The 20,300-nt window shown below is 42.8% G+C and overlaps 1 protein-coding gene across 2 annotated transcripts in view; it reads right to left on the bottom strand.

Moving 5' to 3' along the window:
- The window catches only part of phactr3a (phosphatase and actin regulator 3a), a 60,713-nt gene that overhangs the window by 8,658 nt on the left and 31,755 nt on the right, over positions 1-20,300 (bottom strand). The window contains exons 3-7 of one of the 2 annotated variants that reach the window (XM_029724451.1): positions 18,623-18,787; positions 17,609-17,818; positions 16,106-16,325; positions 15,213-15,454; positions 13,066-13,219 (exon numbers count right to left, since the gene is read on the bottom strand). In XM_029724451.1, the coding sequence (XP_029580311.1) occupies positions 13,066-13,219; positions 15,213-15,454; positions 16,106-16,325; positions 17,609-17,818; positions 18,623-18,787 (991 nt within the window). The remainder of the gene's footprint in view (positions 1-13,065; positions 13,220-15,212; positions 15,455-16,105; positions 16,326-17,608; positions 17,819-18,622; positions 18,788-20,300) is intronic. The other variant, XM_029724452.1, reaches the window with a different exon arrangement.

Genomic DNA, 20,300 nt, shown 5'->3' with positions numbered 1-20,300 from the left:
GATTCTTCCCAAGGAACCCTAATAATAGCTGTGTGTATGTGCAGAACATTGGCTATTCTTGGCAAAAAAGTAATATCTTAATTTAGGGTATTTGGAAACGGAAAGTCTAGAGACTAAGGGCTCATTAGATGTTTTGATGTTTCCTACCCTATACATTTCATTTTGACCCAAGGACAGCTGTCTAAGATACAGTTAAGAACATCTGCTTTTCTTGAACATACCGTATGGGATGATAATGCAGTGTATTGCAGGTGTATATGTAACAGTTTAGCTCCCGTCCCTCTCCTCACCCCTACCTGGGCTCGAACCAGGGACCCTCTACACACATCAACAATAGACACCCTCGAAGCATTGTTACCGATCGCGCCACAAAAGCCACGGCCTATGCAGAGCAAGGGGAACAACTACTTCAAAGTCTGAGCGAGTGACGTCACCGATTGAAACGCTATTAGCGCGCACCACCGCTAACTAGCTAGCCATTTCACATCAGTTACATATAGGTACCCACTGTCCTGAAATGGCTATTCAGCCAACAATGCACCTTTTAAAGGCATTTTTCCCAAACATTCGCAGAGGCATGGTAAACGCATATCGGCTCAAAAGTAAATTACCTTAAAAAGTCTGTTATAGTGTAATGCTTTATAACACCCCTTGGATTGAATCCGGCCTATACCCAGCTAGAACATTTGGTTCCTTGGAAGTTCTTGGAACGTAGATTTTTGGTTACCATTGGTTCTGGGAACGAAGCAATGTTTCCTGACCGGTAAAACTGAAGGTTTTTTAAACATTCTGAGCACGGAAGTGAATTTTGTCTGTTCCGGGAACGTAACATTTTAGTTTGCAAGGAGGTTTTACTGTGGTTCCCTGAAAGTTTTCCTGGGAGGTTTAATTTACGTTCCGAGAACGGAAATTAGAGGTTATTAAATAACTTTCTGAGAACATGTTTCAATAAGACTTAACACTGCTAGCTTAGTTTAACTGTTTTGAACTCCAAGCACAGATAGGACACATGGAAATGAATTTGCTTAGGAATTAATCATGCAAAGACTTTTTTTTTATAGTGACACAGCATCAGTGAGATTTCAACTTATGATCTTCTGTTTTTTTTAGCCATGGAATTAGTCCACTGCGCCACCAGGATGGAGCTAGTTTGCTATGTTTTTTAAACTCATAGAAAGTTGTTCATTTTAGGCTATTCAAACAGACCCCATTTCAAAGGAAACAAGCACTCATTAAGATCAGGTGTGGCCAATTAGGAGGCGGTGGCCAACACACCTGAACACACTTAACAAGATAGAGGACAGAGAGAGTTTCGTTGATGCTGAGAACAGAATGATTATGTTTTTAATGACATTCTTAGAATGTTCTCTGAACGTTACTACAGTTTTCTTGTGGTTTTTATGGAACATTTTCTTAATGTTCTCGGGAACAATTTGAGAACAGGACTTTAAATAGAACCATGAGGAAACTTGTAGGAAACGTTATGCTGAAGTACTGAAATTTCCACAGAAGAACGTTGTTTCTTAATGTTCTTGGAACAATGTGAGATTATGATTTTAAATAGAACCATGAGGACACCTGTGAGAAAAGTTATGCTGAAGTACTAAAATTTGCACAGAAGAACATTTGTTTCTTAACGTTATCTGGACTATTTGTGAACATTCCCAATCTCATTTTGGAAATGCTCCTAGAACATTTCAAAATGTAAATTAAATGTAACCATGTTTGAACTTTTAGGAAACGTTCTGTTAAAGTAATGAAATACCAATATATATATATATTTTTTAATCAAGTTCCTTAAATGTACTGGGAATGTTCCAAAGCCAAGCAACTATCCTGCACCTTTCCGAGAAAGTTGTGGGAAGGTTGTATGCAAAATAACCATAGGACAACCACACACCACCAAACTCTAAGAAACTTGGTTCTCAGAATGTTATGTGCTAGATGGGTATTACTCAAATTGCCTAATACTAGTATAAATATGTAAAGCATTGCTTGTGCCTGGAGAGAAAAGGATAGACAACCTTGAGTGGGTGGTTGCAGTAGGCATTAGCTTCCTTTTCTTCTTCAGCCACAAATTGGCAGCCAAAAGAAGGCAGCCAGACTGCAGCGAGCAGTCACAATAAACCATCTCTCCACAAAACACACCTCTTGCTGGCCCGGAGTCTGGTCAAGCGGGTAATGCTCTCGCCGCCGAAACCATACACTTCCCCTGTAGTGGGGATCCTGGTTCCATTGAGGCATGAACTCTACACATTTCTGCTCCCATTACTCTGTCTCCCTTCTTCTGCTCCTATTCTGTCATAAAAAAAAATATGAATGAGTTCGGAATTCCGCTCTCCTTTAAAATGGAAAAACCCCATCTCCTGCATTCTGGCCTACTGTAACTGTATTGCTCTCCCCCCACCATTTCTCCTCACATAACTCCTCAATAATACACCTTTGAGGAGGAGTGGGGAGGCGGAGAGATAGGAGTGCACCGGGATGTATTATTCAATAGTCTCCAAGCTAAGAATAGCACCGGCGAAGTGCCACCGCAGCAGAAGTGGCAGGCAGAGAGCAGAGTGCTATAGATGGAAAGGTCATCTCACTCTGTGACAACGGACAGGCAAGGTGGCATTATCCCAGTGATAAGCTAGGACAGCATCTTTTTTTCGGATTTTTTTTCTGGCTGGTGGTTTCTCCGACCTGGAAAGAGGCTCAGAAAAAGACGATTCAATCTAAGCTAGGAGTCATCTTGGGAGATCTGAGCCCGGAGTTATAGACTATTTTGTCATTCATTAAGAGTACCCTTGGGAAATAGGCTTTACTCCTCCATTAAGCTTCCCTCTTCTCCACCATCTTTAGGGCTAAATATAGATGGGCTTTCCCCTCTCTGAAAAAGCGCAGTGTAACCAAAATATGGAGCATGCACGGCAAACGGGCACCTATACAGCGCATTCCAAAACTATTCAGACCCCTTCTCTTTTTCCTCATTTATTTACGTTACAGCCTTATTCTAAAATTGATAAAATATTTTTTGCCCCTCATCAATGTACACACAATAGCCCATAATGACAAAGCAAAAACTGGTTTTTAGAAATGTTTTCAAATTTATAAAAATAAAGAAATACCTTTTTACATAACTATTCAGACCCTTTGCTACGAGACTCGAAATTGAGCTCAGTTGCATCCTGTTTCCATTGATCATCCTTGAGATGTTTCTACAACTTGATTTGAGTCCACCTGTGGTAAATGCAATTGATTGGATATGATTTGGAAAGGCACACATCTGTCTATATAAGGTCCACAGTTGACAGTGTATGTCAGAGCAAAAACCAAGTCATGACGTTGAAGCAATTGTCCGTAAAGCTCAAAGACAGGATTGTGTCAAGGCACAGACCTGGGGAAGGCCTCCATCATTCTTAAATGGAAGAAGTTCGGAAGAAGTTGGAAGAAGCTGGCTGCCCGGCCAAACTGAGCAATCGAGGAGAAGGGCCTTGATCAGGGAGTTGACTAAGAACCCGATAGTCACTCTGACAGAGCTCCAGAGTTCCTCTGTGGAGATGGGAGAACATTCCACAAGGACAACCATCTCTGCAGCACTCCACCTATCAGGCCTTTATGGTAGAGTGGCCAGACGGAAGCCACTCCTCAGTAAAAGGCACATGACAGCCCGCTTGGAGTTTGCCAAAAGGCACCTAAAGGACTATCAGACAATGAGAAACAAGATTCTCTGGTCTGATGAAACCAAGACTGTACTCTTTGGCCTGAATGCCAACCATCATGTCTGTAATAAACCTGACACTAACCCTACGGTGAAGCGGTGGCAGCATCATGCTGTGGGGATGTTTTTCAGCGGCAGGGACTGGGAGACTAGTCAGGATTGAGGGAAAGATGAACGGAGCAAAGTACAGAGAAATCCTTTAAGAAAACCTGCTCAGGACCTCAGACTGTGGCAAGGGTTCACATTCCAACAGGACAATGGCCGTAAGCACACAGCCAAGACAATGCAGGAGTGGCTTCGGGACAAGTCTCTGAATGTCCTTGAGTGGCCCATCCAGAGCCCGGACTTGAACCTGATTGAACATGTCTGGAGAGACCAGAAAACAGCTGTGCACTGATGCTCCCCATCCAACCTGACAGAGCTTGAGAGGATCTGCAGAGAAGATAAAGAGAAACTCCCCAAATACAGGTGTGCCAAGCTTGTAGTGTCATACCCAATAAGACTCGATGCTATAATGTCTGCCAAAAGTGCTTCAACAAAGTACTGAGTAAAGGGTCTGAATACTTACGCAAATGTAATATTTAAATTATTTAAGAAAAACCTGTTTTTGCTTTGTCATTATGGGGTATTATTGTGTGTAGGTTGATGAGGGTAAAAAAACAACTGAATCAATTTTAGAAAAAGGCTGTAACGTGACAAAATGTGGAAAAAGTCCAAGGGGTCTGAATACTTTCCGTATGCACTGTACGCACTAATGGCACCACGTAAAGAATGAATAAGCAGCTCATGACCTCAACAAAATGTCTACACTGGTGTGGGAATCGGAACGTTTACCATTTACAGTGCACCTTTTCATATGTGGTCTCTATTTTGTCTGGAGGTAACTGTGGCTAGAAAATGGGAGCACAAATTGCAATATAGTAGGATAATCCCAAACCGATCCCTACACCTGCCCCTTCCCCTTCCCTTTTAATGTTTGCTGATTTCAGTAGTCTGGATAGGTAGGAGCAATGTAGTGGTGGAGCTTTCACCACATTGCTTCCACCCTGCAAAACTCACAGGGAGCCACTGAGGAAGATGTAGCAAACTAATTGGGACCGGCTGCTTGAGTTGTGCCCTATGCTCCTGTGAGTTATTTTCCACAGTGATCCCTCAGGGCTCTAAGTCTTGGTCCTGGAGGCCCACTGTGTATGCAGGTTTTAGTTTCAACCAAACAATCACATCATAACCAGGCTTAATTCAACGGTCAAAACTAAGACATTTAGGGGGAGAAATGTTAGATGTATAGCGGTCCCCTGAATTTTGTTCAGCAGTTCATCTCAATGGGCCTAATTCAGTACACATTGCCTACAGGACACACAGTTGTTCTCCAAGACCAGGATTTGGTGACAGTTCTTTACACACTCAAGACAGAATTTCGCAGAAGCAAATGGCAGTGCACGTGATCATTGAGCAGTGAGCAAAATAACTATAATATTTCAAATTGACAGGAAAGCATATTATTCGACAGAAGTTCCAAATACAACTTGCAATTGCATTGTGTGCATCGAATACATCCATTAAAATGAAAAAATTATAATGCTTTATGGTAGTTTTTGTGCAGATCGGTGGTCTTTTGTGTGACTAGCCTACAATGGCGCTCTCAATGTGACCTTCTCCCCAGACAGCTCCACATCTCACTCCCATGCTAGAGGAACCCCCTGTCTTCACAGAGCACACTGCCTGTGGCCTGGGGCTCTTACGCAAGCCGGAGTCATGCTGCTTTGCTCTGGCCTTTTACATAAGGTGTTTGTTTGCAGCTGGAAGTGAATTGTTTTTGTTGTCCAGTGACAATATTACACTTTGAAGACCCTGTGGTCCGAGCGGAACTAAGAATAGCCTGAGGTTGATCGTTTCTATGGGAGTCTGACTGTTAAATCTTTTTCTTGAAGATGAGTAGCACTCAACTGTGAGTTATTACATGGCTGGTTACGTAACATGATGGTGTACCCCTAGCTTCACAAAATGGTGATGAGAAACACAGCAGTTGTAGTACTTAAATTCCTTCACATTCTGCTCTCGTACCAAACTGTTGTGTTTTTCAGCAAATAAGAAACCATACAATACGAGAACATTCTCTAAATGCTTTTGTTTAGAGAAGTGTGATGTATCCACATCCATAGTGTCCTGCTGGCCTGTACAGAGCTAAGACTGTTACTGGAAGTTCGAATTCTAATAACTTCCTGTGAGGGAATGTCTTGTGTGTGGTTGGCACATTCAGTAAACCAAAACAGTACACAAACACAAATAAGGCAATAGAAAACAGGAAATTCAGGATTCCTGATTTATTATCTTTAACTCTCCAGTAACATTCTTGAAATCAAAGAGTTTTTGCTCTTGAGAAGGAATCTGGGTATTTTACCACCATAGTGAAACACGTTCTAATTGTATAACTCAGGTCCACAAATGAACCACATTTCGAGTTTGCAGGATCTGACTCCAATTGGTGATGAAATCTCTCTTCCTCAATTACGGATTGGTTTGGTCAAGACCTTGATTAGTTCAATCAGCTGGTTTAGCACCTGGCCGCTGTAAAATTAATCCAACAAAATAGAGCGACTGATCCAGGATCAGGATTGGCCGAGTCCAAGCATCAATTCCAAAGTATGTACAAAACAATGCCAGATTAACGGACGGACGCAAATCAAGTCAATGCAAGCCAAGGAGATAATCCCCCTAGATCAGATTGTCTTTCTCACCTCCGCTCTAAACCCTCCACTGTTCAACATTACATAACCACTACCATTAAGTTTACAGTTTCATCCCTTCCTATCACTCATTGTTCACCTTTCAGACTCTCCTCTCATGGACATTCATAGGTGAAAAATCTGTCAATGTGCCCGTGATCAAGGCAGGTAACCCTATTTGCCCTTGTAAGTCGCTCTGGAATTTACTGTATTTATATTGACATTCATATGCAATCATAAAGAGCCTTCAGGTTAATGTCTTCCATCCAGACCTGGGTTCAAGAACTATTTTTAATCATTTTTCAAGTACTTTATTTATGATTACCAGTAGAATAGTTCCAGAACAGCAAACCCTACCCATATGGCAGGCATTTTAAAGATTTCAAATATGATTTGAACCCAGGTCTGCTTACACACATTCTAGGGCCGCCCAACTCAACTGGCGGACCGTGGTCCTGACCCAGACCCAGAGAACCGGACAACATCGCATGTTGTTATATAAAAGTCAAACCATTGTTCCTAGACAGCTTTTTTTTTTAAATCAACCGGACGCAGAGGGCCTCTTTAACTCAGCAACCTCTCTTTCTCACTCTCTCTCTCTTTCTCCCAAAGCAACGCCCGTCTCTACTAGTGCCCCGTCTAATCCAATCGCGTGGTTATATGCAAATACAAGAGGCCGCATTTTACCCAATCACATTAATCCAAATATCCTCTGCGGAACCTTGGGACAGGCAGAAATAAACAGGCAGAAATAAACAGAAAGATTTAACCGCGGTTAAACTGTAAATATCACAGATAGGAGCTTAGATACCGTTATCTTTCTTAATATGGCTTGTAAAAAATAAGTTGACTCTGGAAACCGTATATTCAAAGATGAGTGGACGGAACAGTATTCATTCTCTCCGCAACTAGCACAAAACCAATGTGACTGATATGCAGTGAGTCCATAGCTCTCGTGAAAAGGACCAATGTTAAACGCCATTATGGCACCAGGCATAATAAATTCGATCAGACGTATCCTCTGAAAACGTAGGTGAGAACAAACAAGATTAACCAACTCAAATCCCAATATGAGAAGTCCACTAAAGTCCTTGTCAATTCCCTTACAGCCCAACAATGTGCAATGGAGTGTTCACTGAGGATAGTTTGGGTTTTGGGAAAACAAAAAATAATTCAGACGCTGAGACGGTAAAAGAATGCGCACATGTGAAGTTGCTGATGCCTTGCTTTAAGGTAAACAAAAATATGAACTCAGAGAAAAGATCAAACATTTCCCACTGTCCGATTCCACAGCAATGAGAACTGAAATATTTGCTGAAGATTTAACTTCACAACTTGATGAGGCCATTCAGAATGCACCATGCATTTCATTAGCTGTGGATGAATCACACTGATAATGCCCAGCTTCTGGTGTTTGTCAGGTTTTAGAATGAAACAAAGAAGGAATTCTGTGAGGAGCTGTTGGGCTTAACAAATCGGGAAGCACACACACGGGAGAGGATAACCATGAGGCCATCAAAGGGAAGTTGACAAAAAGGGGGATAGATTTCAATTTGTTTTAATTTAAGGGGCTTTATTGGCATGGGAAACATATTTACATTGCCAAAGCAAGTGAAACAGATAATAAACAAAAGTGAAATAAACAATAAAACATTTACAGTGAACATTACACTAACAAAAGTTTCAAAAGAATAAAGACATTTCAAATGTCATATTATGTCTATATACAGTGTTATAATGATGTGCTAAATAAAGTACAAAGGGAAAATAAATAAACATAAATATAGGTTGTATTTACAATGGTGTTTGTTCTTCACTGGTTGTCCTTTTCTTGTGGCAACAGGTCACAAATCTTGCTGCTGTGATTGCACACTGGTATTTCACCCAATAGATATGGGAGTTTATCTAAATTGGATTTGTTTTCAAATTCTCTGTGGGTCTGTGTAATCTGAGGGAAGTATGTGTCTCTAATATGGTCATACATTTGGCAGGAGGTTAGGAAGTGCAGCTCAATTTCCACCTCATTTTGTGGGCAGTGTGCACATAGCCTGTCTTCTCTTGAGAGCCAGGTCTGCCTTCGGTGGCCTTTGTCAATAGCAAGGCTATGCTCACTGAGTCTGTACATAGTCAAAGATTTCTGCCACTGTGTACTCTCTGTTTAGGGCCAAATAGCATTCTAGTTTGCTCTGTTTTTTTGTAAATTCTTTTCAATGTGTCAAGTAACAGAATTCTATTTGGCCCTAAACAGAGAGTACACAGTGGCAGAGCCCCAGGACCAGCTTGCTTAGGGGGCTCTTCTCCAAGTTAATTTCTCTGTAGGTGATGGCTTTGATATGGAAGGTTTGGGAATCGTTTCCTTTTAGGTTGTTGTAGAATTTAACATCTCTTTTCTGGATTCTGATAATTAGCGGATATCGGCCTAATTCTGCACTTCATGCATTATTTGGTGTTTTACGTTGTACACTGAGGATATTTCTGCAGAATTCTGAATGCAGAGTCTCAATTTGGTGTTTTTCTCATTTTGTGAATTCTTGGTTGGTGAGTTGACCCCAGACCTCACAACCATAAAGGGCAATGGTTTCTATAACTGATTCAAGTATTTTTAGCCAGATCCTAAGTGGTATGCCGAATTTTATGTTCCTTTTGATGCCATAGAAGGCCCTTCTTGCCTTGTCTCAGATCGTTCACAGCTTTGTCGAAGTTACCTGTGGCGCTGATGTTTAGGCCAATGTATGTATAGTTTTTTGTGTGCTCTAGGGCAACGGTGTCTAGATGGAATTTGTATTCGTGGTCCTGGCAACTGGACCTTTTTTGGAACACCATTATTTTTGTCTTACTGAGATTTACTGTCAGGGCCCAGGTCTGACAGAATCTGTGCAGAAGATCTAAGGGCCGCTGTATCCTGGAGGGCAGGTAGTTTGACCCCGGTGATGTGTTGGGCAGACCGCACCACCCCCTGGAGAGCCCTGCGGTTGAGGGCGGTGCAGTTGCCGTACCATGCGGTGATACAGCCCAAACGGATGCTCTCAATTGCGCATCTGTACAATTTTAGGTGCCAAGCCAAATTAATTCAGCCTCCTGATGTTGAAGAGGCACCTTCTTCACCACACTGTCTGTGTGGGTGGACAATTTCAGTTTGTCCGTGATGTGTACGCCGAGGAACTTGACGCTTTCCACGTTCTCCACTGCGGTCCCGTCGATGTGGATAAGGGGGTGCTCCATCTGCTCTTTCCTGAAGTCCACGATCAGCTCCTTTGTTTTGTTGACATTGGGTGAGATGTTATTTTCCTGGCACTACACTCCCAGGGCCCTCACCTCCTCCCTGTAGGCTGTCTCGTCATTGTTCATAATCCGGCCTACTACTGTTGTGTCGTCTGCAAACTTGATGATTGAGTTGGAAGCGTGCGTGGCCACGCAGTCATGGGTAAACAGGGAGTACAGGAGGGGGCTGAACACGCATCCTTGTGGGGAGGATCAGCAAAGTGGAGGTGTTGTTACCTACCCTCACCACCTGGGGGAGGCCCGTCAGGAAGTCCAGGACCCAGTTGCACAGGGCAGGGTTCAGACCCAAGGCCTAGAGCTTAATGATGAGCTTGGAGGGTACTATGGTTTTGAATGCTGAGCTATAGTCAATGAACAACATTCTTACATAGGTATTCCTCTTGTCCAGATGGACAAGGGCAGTGTGCAGTGTGATATCGTCTGTGGATCTTTTGGAGCGATAAGCAAATTGAAGTGGGTCTAGGGTGTCAGGTAAGGTAGAAGTGATATGATCCTTGACTAGTCTCTCAAAGCACTTCATGATGAAAGAAGTGAGTGCTACGGGGTGATAGTCAATTAGTTCAGTTACCTTTGCTTTCTTGGGTACAGGAACAATGGTGGACATCTTGAAGCATGTGGGGACAGTAGACTGGGAAAGGGAGAGATTGAATATGTCCATAAACACTCCAGCCAGCTAGTTTGCGCTTGCTCTGAGGAAGCAGCTAGGGATAACACGCTAAAATGTCTTACTCACGTTGGCCATGGAGAAGGAGAGCCCTTGGTGCCAGTCCTTGGTAGCGGGCCGCGTCGGTGGCACTGTGTTATCCTCAAAGCAGGCAAAGAAGGTGTTTAGCTTGTCCGGGAGCAAGACGGTGTCCGTGACGTGGCTGGTTTTCCCTTTGTATACCGTGATTGTCTGTAGACCCTGTCACATAGGTCTCATGTGTGAGCCGATGAATTGTGACTACACTTTGTCTCTATACTGACATTTTGCCTGTTTGATTGCCTTACGGAGGGAATAACTACACTGTTTGTATTCAGCCATATTCCCAGTCACCTTGCCATGATTAAATGCGATGGTTCACGCTTTCAGTTTTGCGTGAATGCTGCCATCTATCCACGGTTTCTGGTTTGGGTAGGTTTTAATAGTCACAGTGGGTACAACATCTCCTATACACTTCCTGATAAACTCAGTCACCGTATCAGTGTATTCGTGTATGTTATTCTCGGAGGCTACCCGGGACATATCCCATTCCGTGTGATCAAAACAATCTTGAAGCGTGGATTCCGATTGGTTAGACCAGCATTGAATAGTCCTTAGCACAGGTACTTCCTGTTTGAGTTTCTGCCTATAGGAAGGGAGGAGCAAAATGAAGTCGTGATCAGATTTGCTGAAGGGAGGGTGGGGGAGGGCCTTGTAGGCATCCCGGAAGTTGGAGTAGCAGTGGTCGAGTGTTTTAGCAGCACGAATACTACAAACAATGTGTTGTTAGAACTTGGTAAATTTGCTTTGTTAAAATCCCCAGCTACAATAAATGCGGCCTCAGGATATGTGGTTTCCAGTTTGCATAAAGTCCAGTGAAGTTCTTTGAGGGCCGTCGTGGTATCGGCTTGAGGGGGAATATACACGGCTGTGACTATAACCGAAGAGAATTCTCTTGGGAGGTAATAAGGTCGGCATTTGATTGTGAGGTATTCTATGTCGGGTGAACAAAAGGACTTGAGTTCCTGTATGTTATCACAATCACATCATGAGTAGTTAATCATGAAACATGCACCCCTGCCCATCTTCTTCCCGGAGAGATATTTATGGATGTCTGCGCATTGAACTGAGAACACAACTGGCTGTATGGACAGTATATCCCGAGAGATCCATATTTCCATGAAACAGATCCCTGATGTCTCTCTGGAAGGAAATCCTCGCTCTGTGCTCGTCAACTTTATTATCCAGAGACTGAACATTAGCGAGTAATAGACTCGGAAGTGGTGGGTGTTGTGTGCACCTCCTGAGTCGGACTAAAAGTCCACTCCGAATACCTCTTTTCCGCCCGCAGTCTTTTGGAACAGACTGGAATCAGTTAAATTGCCCTTGGGGGTACGAACAAAGGATCCGATTCGGGAAAGTTGTATTCTTGGTTGTAATGCTGGTAATGCTGGTGAATTATCTCCAGGGAGAACTTGCCCACTTCCCCAATCTTCTGGTGCAAACGCAGGGAGACAAAGCTGTTCCCAACCATGTTAATTTCATCCAGAAGCTGATGGATAACTTCAAGGCTCGCTTTAATGATTTCACTTTTGGAAGAGAACTGCTGCTGCTCATCCAGAACACCTTCTTGGTCACAAATGTGACAAGGTTGTCAAAAGAAGCAAAACAGATCTTCAGATGGGTAGATGTGAAATCACTATAAATGGAGTGATGGACCCTGTCACTTTCTGGGAAAGATAGTGCCTGCAGATTATGTCCATGGTCTCAAGAAACTGGCACTAAATCCTGACCATGTTTGGCTCCACATACAGCGGTTAATCAGCCATCTCCACAATTAACTTCATTAAAAACAAGTACTGCACCAGGCTCACCAATGAACACCTGCACCAGGCTCACCAATGAACACCTGCACCAGGCTCACCAATGAACACCTGCACCAGTGTCTCAGAGTTGCTCTCACACCGTTTGTGCCTAAGTTCAAAGCATTGGCAGGAGACAGAAAGTGTCATTTCTCTCATTAATGCAGGACAAGGCCCAGAGTGACTTATACATGAATATTGCATGGCCCACAGTGACGTTCTGTGCATTTTAATTTTAGTTCAACTTATTTTTTTAAACTTTGTTCTCCAGAAAACATGCACTTTATTTTATTTAAATGTTTTGGTCCTCAGCAATGTTGATGCAATTTTGCACATGTTTACATTCGAAAGAAATTGTAATTAATTCAAATTCTTAGTCTCATTTAATGTACATTTTATATAACAACATGTTTCCTAAGTCCTAGATGACTATGTTTGTTACTACACTGTTCCACAGTGCTGATAAAGGACAATATCCATCCGTACCTTTGCCATCTAGGGAATTTGTGTCATTGGACGTTCTCAATTAGTAGTTGAGTACCCCTGTTCTAGGATAGGAAAGATGTTGAAGAGGAAGAGGTGTCATTGAGCTCGGCCTACAGGATGTAATTTTTCTCAAATGGCCTTTTCGCCATTCCTTGCTCCTTGCCTCCTTCCCAACCATATTGGAGAAGAAGATCCAAGGTCCCTTTCCTTGGACCTTCTTCTGCAATGCCTTTTGAGAAAAAGGGGTGATGAGACGATGTGAGGTATTATGGAAAGATGAAGTGAGAAAGGAGTGGGTGAGGAGAAAAGATGACTACTCACTTGGCAAGTTTCATCTCGATCTGCTGGCGTATATCCTGACGCTCCTGTTCAGTCCGTGCCGGGAAGATATTCCGGTCTTCCAGCTCCTCCTTGCTGGGCCGATTCCGAAGCTTCACCGTCAACAGCTCCTTCCTTAGCCTGCGAGGTAGTGTACCTGCACACACACACACAAACGACGTCAGCGATCACTTCGAGATCACTCTCACAGGACAGAAACCGAACCTAAAATGTTCATATGCAACTTAAACCTTCTTGTAAATCACGTGGACATCTCAACTTTAGGAGAGTTCATAATGCCCACAAAAAAAAAACAGGCTTTTTAAATTTGTCAGATTAAAACAGCCGTGTCTGCCATTTGTGTCTGTCTGTTTTCCCCAAAAACGTTTAGACCAGGAGTTAGAAAGTAAAAAAAATTAAGTCTATTTTTGAATTGTTATACAGTTGAAGTCAGAAGTCATTAAAACTCTTTTTTCAACCACTCCACAAATTTCTTGTTAACAAACTATAGTTTTGGCAAGTCGGTTAGGACATCTACTGTGTGCATGACACCAGTAATTTTTCCAACAATTGTTTACAGACAGATTATTTCACTTATAATTCACTGTATCACAATTCCAGGGGGTCAGAAGTTTGCATACACTAAGTTGACTGTGCCTTTAAACAGCTTGGAAAATTCCAGAAAATGATGTCATGGCTTTAGAAGCTTCTGATAGGATAATTGACATAATTTGAGTCAATTGGAGGTGTACCTGTGAATGTATTTCAAGGCCTTCCTTCAAACTCAGTGCCTCTTTGCTTGACATCATGGGAAAATCAGAAGAAATCAGCCAATAGCTCAGAAAAAAAATTGTAGACCTCCACAAGTCTGGTTCATCCTTGGGAGCAATTTCCAAACACCTGAAGGTACCACGTTCCTCTGTACAAACAATAGTACGCAAGTATAAACACCATGGGACCACGCAGCCGTCATACCGCTCAGGAAGGAGATGTGTTCTGTCTCCTAGAGATGAACATACTTTAGTGCAAAAAGTGCAAATCAATCCCAGAAGAACAGCAAAGGAAGATGCTGGAGGAAACAGGTACAAAAGTATCTATATCCACAGTAAAATGAGTCCTATGTCAACATAACCTGAAAGGCCGCTCAGCAAGGAAGAAGCCACTGCTCCAAAACTGCTATAAAAAAGCCAGACTACGGTTTGCAACTGCACATGGGGACAAAGATCGTACTTTTTGGAGAAATGTCCTCTGGTCTGATGAAACAAAAATAGAACTCTTTGGCCATAATGACCATCATTATGTTTTGAGGAAAAAGGGGGAAGCTTGCAAGCCGAAGAACACCATCCCAACCGTGAAGCATGGGGGTGACAGCATCATGTTGTGGGGGTGCTTTGCTGCAGGAGGGACTGGTGCACTTCACAAAATAGATGGCAACATGAGGTAGGACAATTGTGGATATATTGAAGCAACATCTCAAGACATCAGTCAGGAAGTTAAAGCTTGGTCGCAAAATGGGTCTTTCAAATGGACAATGACCCCAACCATACTTCCAAAGTTGTGGCATAATGGCTTAAGGACAACAAAGTCAAGCTATTGGAGTGGCCATCACAAAGCCCTGACCTCAATCCTATAGAAAATCTGTGGGCAGAACTGAAAAAGCGTGTGCGAGCAAGGAGGCCTACAAACCTGACAGTTACACCAGCTCTGTCAGGAGGAATGGGCCAAAATTCACCCAACTTATTGTGGGAAGCTTGTGGAAGGCTACCCAAAACATTTGACCCAAGTTAAACAATTTAAATGTAATGCTACCAAATACTAATTGAGTGTATGTAAACTTCTGACCCACTGGGAATGTGATGAAAGAAATAAAAGCTGAAATAAATCATTCTCTCTACTATTATTCTGACATTTCACATTCTTAAAATAAAGTGGTGATCCTAACTGACCTAAGACTGGGAATTTTTACTAGGATTAAATGTCAGGAATTGTGATAAACTGAGTTTAAATGTATTCGGCTAAGATGTATGTAAACTTCCGACTTCAACTGTATATTGCTTGGGAATTAGTTTAACAAGAGGGATGTCATTAATCTATGTTGTTCATTTGGTGGATATCATTGTATGCAATCTTTCCATTAAGAAAGGACACACCGGAGATGACAGAGTCGTTCCAGTCGTCCTGATCATGGGGGAGGCCCGAGCTGTCGGAGAAGCACTGGTCCAGCCGCACGTTCTCCTTGTTCTCCTCCGCCTCCATCTTCCTCTCCGCTTGGTGGAGCCAGTCGACAACGCCACCACCCGCCACCGACTGATTCTCCGAGCTGGAGGAACGAGAGATCCGCCCGTCAGAGCGCCGCCAAGGGGGCGAGCACGGCTCAGCAGGCCCATGCACACTGAGGGGACACGGGAGGGAGGAGGGAGCATGGGGGTTAACAGGACAGGAGGGGTTTAATGGATGGGTGAGTAAGGCAGTGCAGGTTAGTATGGGAGGTAGTATTGGGTCAATTTGAAAGGTAACAGGTAGGAGTTAACATGGATGGGTGAGCATGTGGTGAAGATACCATAGGAGTGAACACTGGGTTCTTCAATTATGGGATAGTGAAAATGCAACATGGCGGTAGTAAGCTAATTGGCTGTAACATCACTGAAAGGAATGATGTTGAGGTTATATGTTGGGTTGAACATTAAATAACACTTTACTCAACACCAGTAGGTATAATGCATTATGATCCAGTTATAATGCATTGTAAGACATGAGAATGTCTAGTCGCATGTGTGACCGTGTTTATAATGTCTTATCATCATCTCATAATGAGCCTGACTAAATACCAGCCATTTTGAGTCAGTGGAACTGTTGATACAGAGACCTAACATTTTATTATAATAAACTTTATTATAAGACATTATAAAGGCTCATATATGCTTATAACAAGTTATAAAGAATTCTACCCACAGGCTTTAAGTTTTACCAAACATTAGAGACAACATGAACTCCCGGTCACAGATTATATGGCTGTTTGCAGTGAATGGGTTGTGCTCCTCACCTTTCTTGCCGATTCGCCTTTGAGGCAAAGGCTCGTTGTAGTTCTTCCATGATACAGCTAGGGGGCATTGGAGGGTGCATAATATTGGTGAGGTGAGGAGACCCTGAGGGGTTGGAGAGGGGCCCTCGCAGGGACACCATTGGGGCTAGGCTCTCGGGAGCCCTGGGAGGCTCCTTAGGCAGGAAAGAGTTGGCCAAGTATGAGGACACAGTGGATGGGTCTGAGGGGCAAATAAAGACAAATGTCAGGTATCTACTGTACTTTGTATTTGTTTATGTATACATGTGTATAGATGACCTTATGTACAATGTAATAACTGATACCAATGATGTTTAGATGATGTAATGTATTACAGATGACTCCAATTGAAAATCTGTACTTTGTTTGCCTATGACAGCACAGTGTCTCAAAACGATTTGAGTGGTCCACAATGGGTACGTTTACATGTACAGGAATAATTCCATATTACACTGTTTATGGCAGTAGGCAGATTATGCAATAGTCATGTAAACACCTTACTCAGCTTATCTTAATCGGTGTAAAGTCAAAAAACGAAGTAAGCATATGCCGATTAAAACACCTGGTTTTCTGAGCAATCTTTCAAATGATTAGGATATGTAAACACCTTAATCGGCGTTCCAGCAATTTATTTGATCTGTGCATGTGCTAGCACCAGCCGAGCAAGCCGAGTTCAGAACAACTGAATGTATGCGTCTTAGAAGTAGTTTTCAGAATCAAATATGCTTCTCAAAAATAACATGGTCAATTTTGTAGAATGTTTATTTTGATTGCCGATGTTTTGCATTTATCAGAGTGCCATCAGGTAGCCTGATTTCAGATGTATCCATGTAAACAGGATTATTAGGGAAATCGGCCTTTTTGCAAAGCATGTAAACATTTTAATCGAACTATTATATTAATCTGACTATCCACAATAATCGCATGCTCTATGTGAATTTTAAAAACTCTTACTCTAGTGGTATGGGTGATCCACATTGCCATCCTCTTCATGCAGAGATGTGTGATCCTTTGGTGTGTTGTGTACAGTATATGTAGCAGATGTCAGCTAGTTAGCTGTGTGTGCTAGTACTACCCATCATGCCGTGACAAAGTAGTGTTACCCTCAGCCAAACAAAACTATTGGTAAGGTAATGGTAGGAAGGAAGCATGCTAGCTTTTGTTGTTTTGTGTCATTGTTGATGTGAGATCGAATCCTGGTCGGCCGTACATGGATGGTCTCCGTCACATGTTTTTGGGTGTTTGTGTGCTTCTACATGTGGGGTTCACACTACCCTTGTCTGAGAGTGCAGTACATGTGTATGTATTCGCAGACCTATGTGTTTTGGCATGATGGTCCCTTCCTATTAATATACTCCAACCGGGTTAATTCCATTTCAATCAATTCCAATTTTTCTCAATGCTTTTCAATTAGGAAAAATTGGAATCGGAATGAGTTTGATTCGAATTGACCCCTACCCTGGTACACTACACTAGCCTACTCACCCTCGCCACTGCTCAGCTGTGGTTTGGCCGCTACTGGAGGTGGCGTGGTTCCCCGAGGTATTTCCTCTTCTAGTCTCTCCTCCGTCTCCTCTATGCCCTCCTGGACCTCATCGGAGGCATCGGCACCAGGCTGCGCCTCCTCTTCTTCCTCCTCTTCTGTTTTCTGACTGCTCTCCTCCTCTGGCTCACAATCCTCTGGAGGCTCAGCCGCTGAAAGACATTTGTTTAATTAAGTTAAATCAAAGTATAATCAGGTGCCACCATTCACTGTGAGATAGTTGTTGTCAGTGAATGAACAATGCTATTATAAGTACCATTCTGGTTGTTTTTACATTTTGTCCGTTGCCCCCTAGTGGCTCTTGTGAGTATCACGTGGCGAAACATAACCTACTTTGAATAATTTGTACAGTATAAGAACATGAATAATAAAATGGTGATCTCTCCATATCATAGATCATGTATCTTGAGTTTCTCCTATGGTAAATACTGTCAAAAGTTTATAAATAATTGTTCACAATTATAAAGAAAAAATAAAATATATTTTGAAAGTCTATATAGTCCCTTTGACATGCCTATAAACTATTATCAAAGATACACACGAAGGATTCAGTCGAATTCCATGGCCCTCTGTAAGTTTGATTACTCTGAAATGTGTCACTGGCGAAAGCAATACGGTTGATGGTAGACTTCTCGTCTATCCTGTCCTGTGTCAAATAATTAATCTTCTTCTAAAGGAGGACAAAGTAGAAAAGGTGAAATTCAGTACTTTCAGCTCATATTCATAATTTGATTTCGAATCCAGAATGCTGGAGTATATAGCCAAAATAAATAAATAAATATTCGCTGTCCAAATACTGAGGACTGTAGCTCCACCTTGCCCTATGACAGGCTAGGAGGTGGAAGTTTCATCATATATACCAATCAAATCCTCTCAGATCTCCATAAGTGCATAATAAACCATAGGATTTGGGATTGGGTCTTAGTTTTCTTTGTAGGGTTGTTGGGCTGTCCTACCTGGCGGGGGGAGTTCCTCCTCTGGGCCCAGGTACTCCACACTGCTGACCGTGAGTGTGGCGCTGAGCGACCCCCCAAAACTCCCCAACATGCCTGTCCCGTCTGAGGAGCCCTGCAAGGGGGAGCCGGGCTCAGGAGAGATGCACCCACTGGACAATGCCACATCTGCAGGGAGACAACGTACAGGGCTTAGTCTGCAGTATTCTACAAGTTTTACCTTCTATTTCACACTCATGGTCTCCATAGCATGACTACATTACATTTTGGGTCGGTCCTTTGATTTTAATCACTTTTTGATTGCACCCCTTTAGATTTGAACAAACTTTCCATACATACAGTGCCTTCTGAAAGTATTCAGACCCCTTGACTTTTTCCACATTTTGTTAAGTTACAGCCTTACTCAAAAAGGGAATAAAAATAAAATTAAAACTCAGCAATCACACACAATACCCCATAATGACAAAACAAAAACCTTTTTTTAGAAATGTTTGCAAATGTATTCCAAAATAAAAAACAGGATGCACCTGAGACTCGAAATTGAGCTCAGGTGCATCCTGTTTCCATTGGCCATCCTTGAGATGTTTCTACAACTTGATTGGAGTGCACCTGTGGTAAATTCAATTGATTGGACATGTTTTGGAAAGGCATACACCTGTTGACAGTGCACGTCAAAGCAAAAACCAAGCCATGAGGTTGAAGGAATTGTCCATAGAGCTCTGAGACAGGATTGTATCGAGGCACAGATCTGGGGAAGGGTTCCAAAACATTGCTGCAGCATTTAATGTCCCCAAGAACACAGTGGCCTCCATAATTCTTAAATGGAAGAAGCTTGGAACCACCAAAACTCTTCCTAGAGCTGGACCGCCTGGCCAAACTGAACAATCAGGGGAGAAGGGCCTTGGTCAGGGAGGTCACCAAGAACCTGATAGTCACTCTGACAGCTCCAGAGTTCCTCTGTGGAGATGGGAGAAACTTCCAGAAGGACAACCATCTCTGCAGCACTCCACCTATCAGGCCTTTATGGTTGAGTGGCCAGATGGAAGCCACTCAGTAAAAGGCACATAACAGCCCGCTTGGAGTTTGCCAAAAGTCATCTTAAGGAGTCTCAGACCAGGAGAAACAAGATTATTTGCTCTAATGAAACCAAGATTGAACTCTTTGGCCTGAATACCAAACGTTATGTCTGGAGGAAACCTGGCACCATCCCTACGGTGAAGCATGTTGGTGGCAGCATCATGCTGTGGGGATGTTTTCAGAGGCAGGGACTGGGAGACTAGTCAGGATTGAGGCAAAGATGAATGGAGCAAAGTACAGAGAGATCCTTGATGAAAACCTGCTCCAGAGCGCTCAGGACCTCAGACTGGGGTAAAGGTTCACCTTCCAACAGGACAACGACCCTAATCACACAGCCAAGACAATGCAGGAGTGGCTTCGGGACAAGTCTCTGAATGTCCTTGAGAGGCCCAGCCACAGCCCAGACTTGAACCCGATTGAACATCTCTGGAAAGACCTGAAAATAGCTGTGCAGCGATGCTCCCCATCCAACCTGACAGAGCTTGAGAGGATCTGCAGAGAACAATAGGAGAAACTCCCCAAATACAGGTGTGCCAAGCTTGTAGCATCATACCCATGAAGACTCAATGCTAGAATCGCTGCCAAAGATCCTTCTACAAAGTAC

This window comes from Salmo trutta, chromosome 30 (genome assembly GCF_901001165.1).
Source record: "Salmo trutta chromosome 30, fSalTru1.1, whole genome shotgun sequence".
In the NCBI taxonomy this organism is placed as follows: domain Eukaryota; kingdom Metazoa; phylum Chordata; class Actinopteri; order Salmoniformes; family Salmonidae; genus Salmo; species Salmo trutta.
This window is presented reverse-complemented; position numbering and strand designations above follow the sequence as displayed.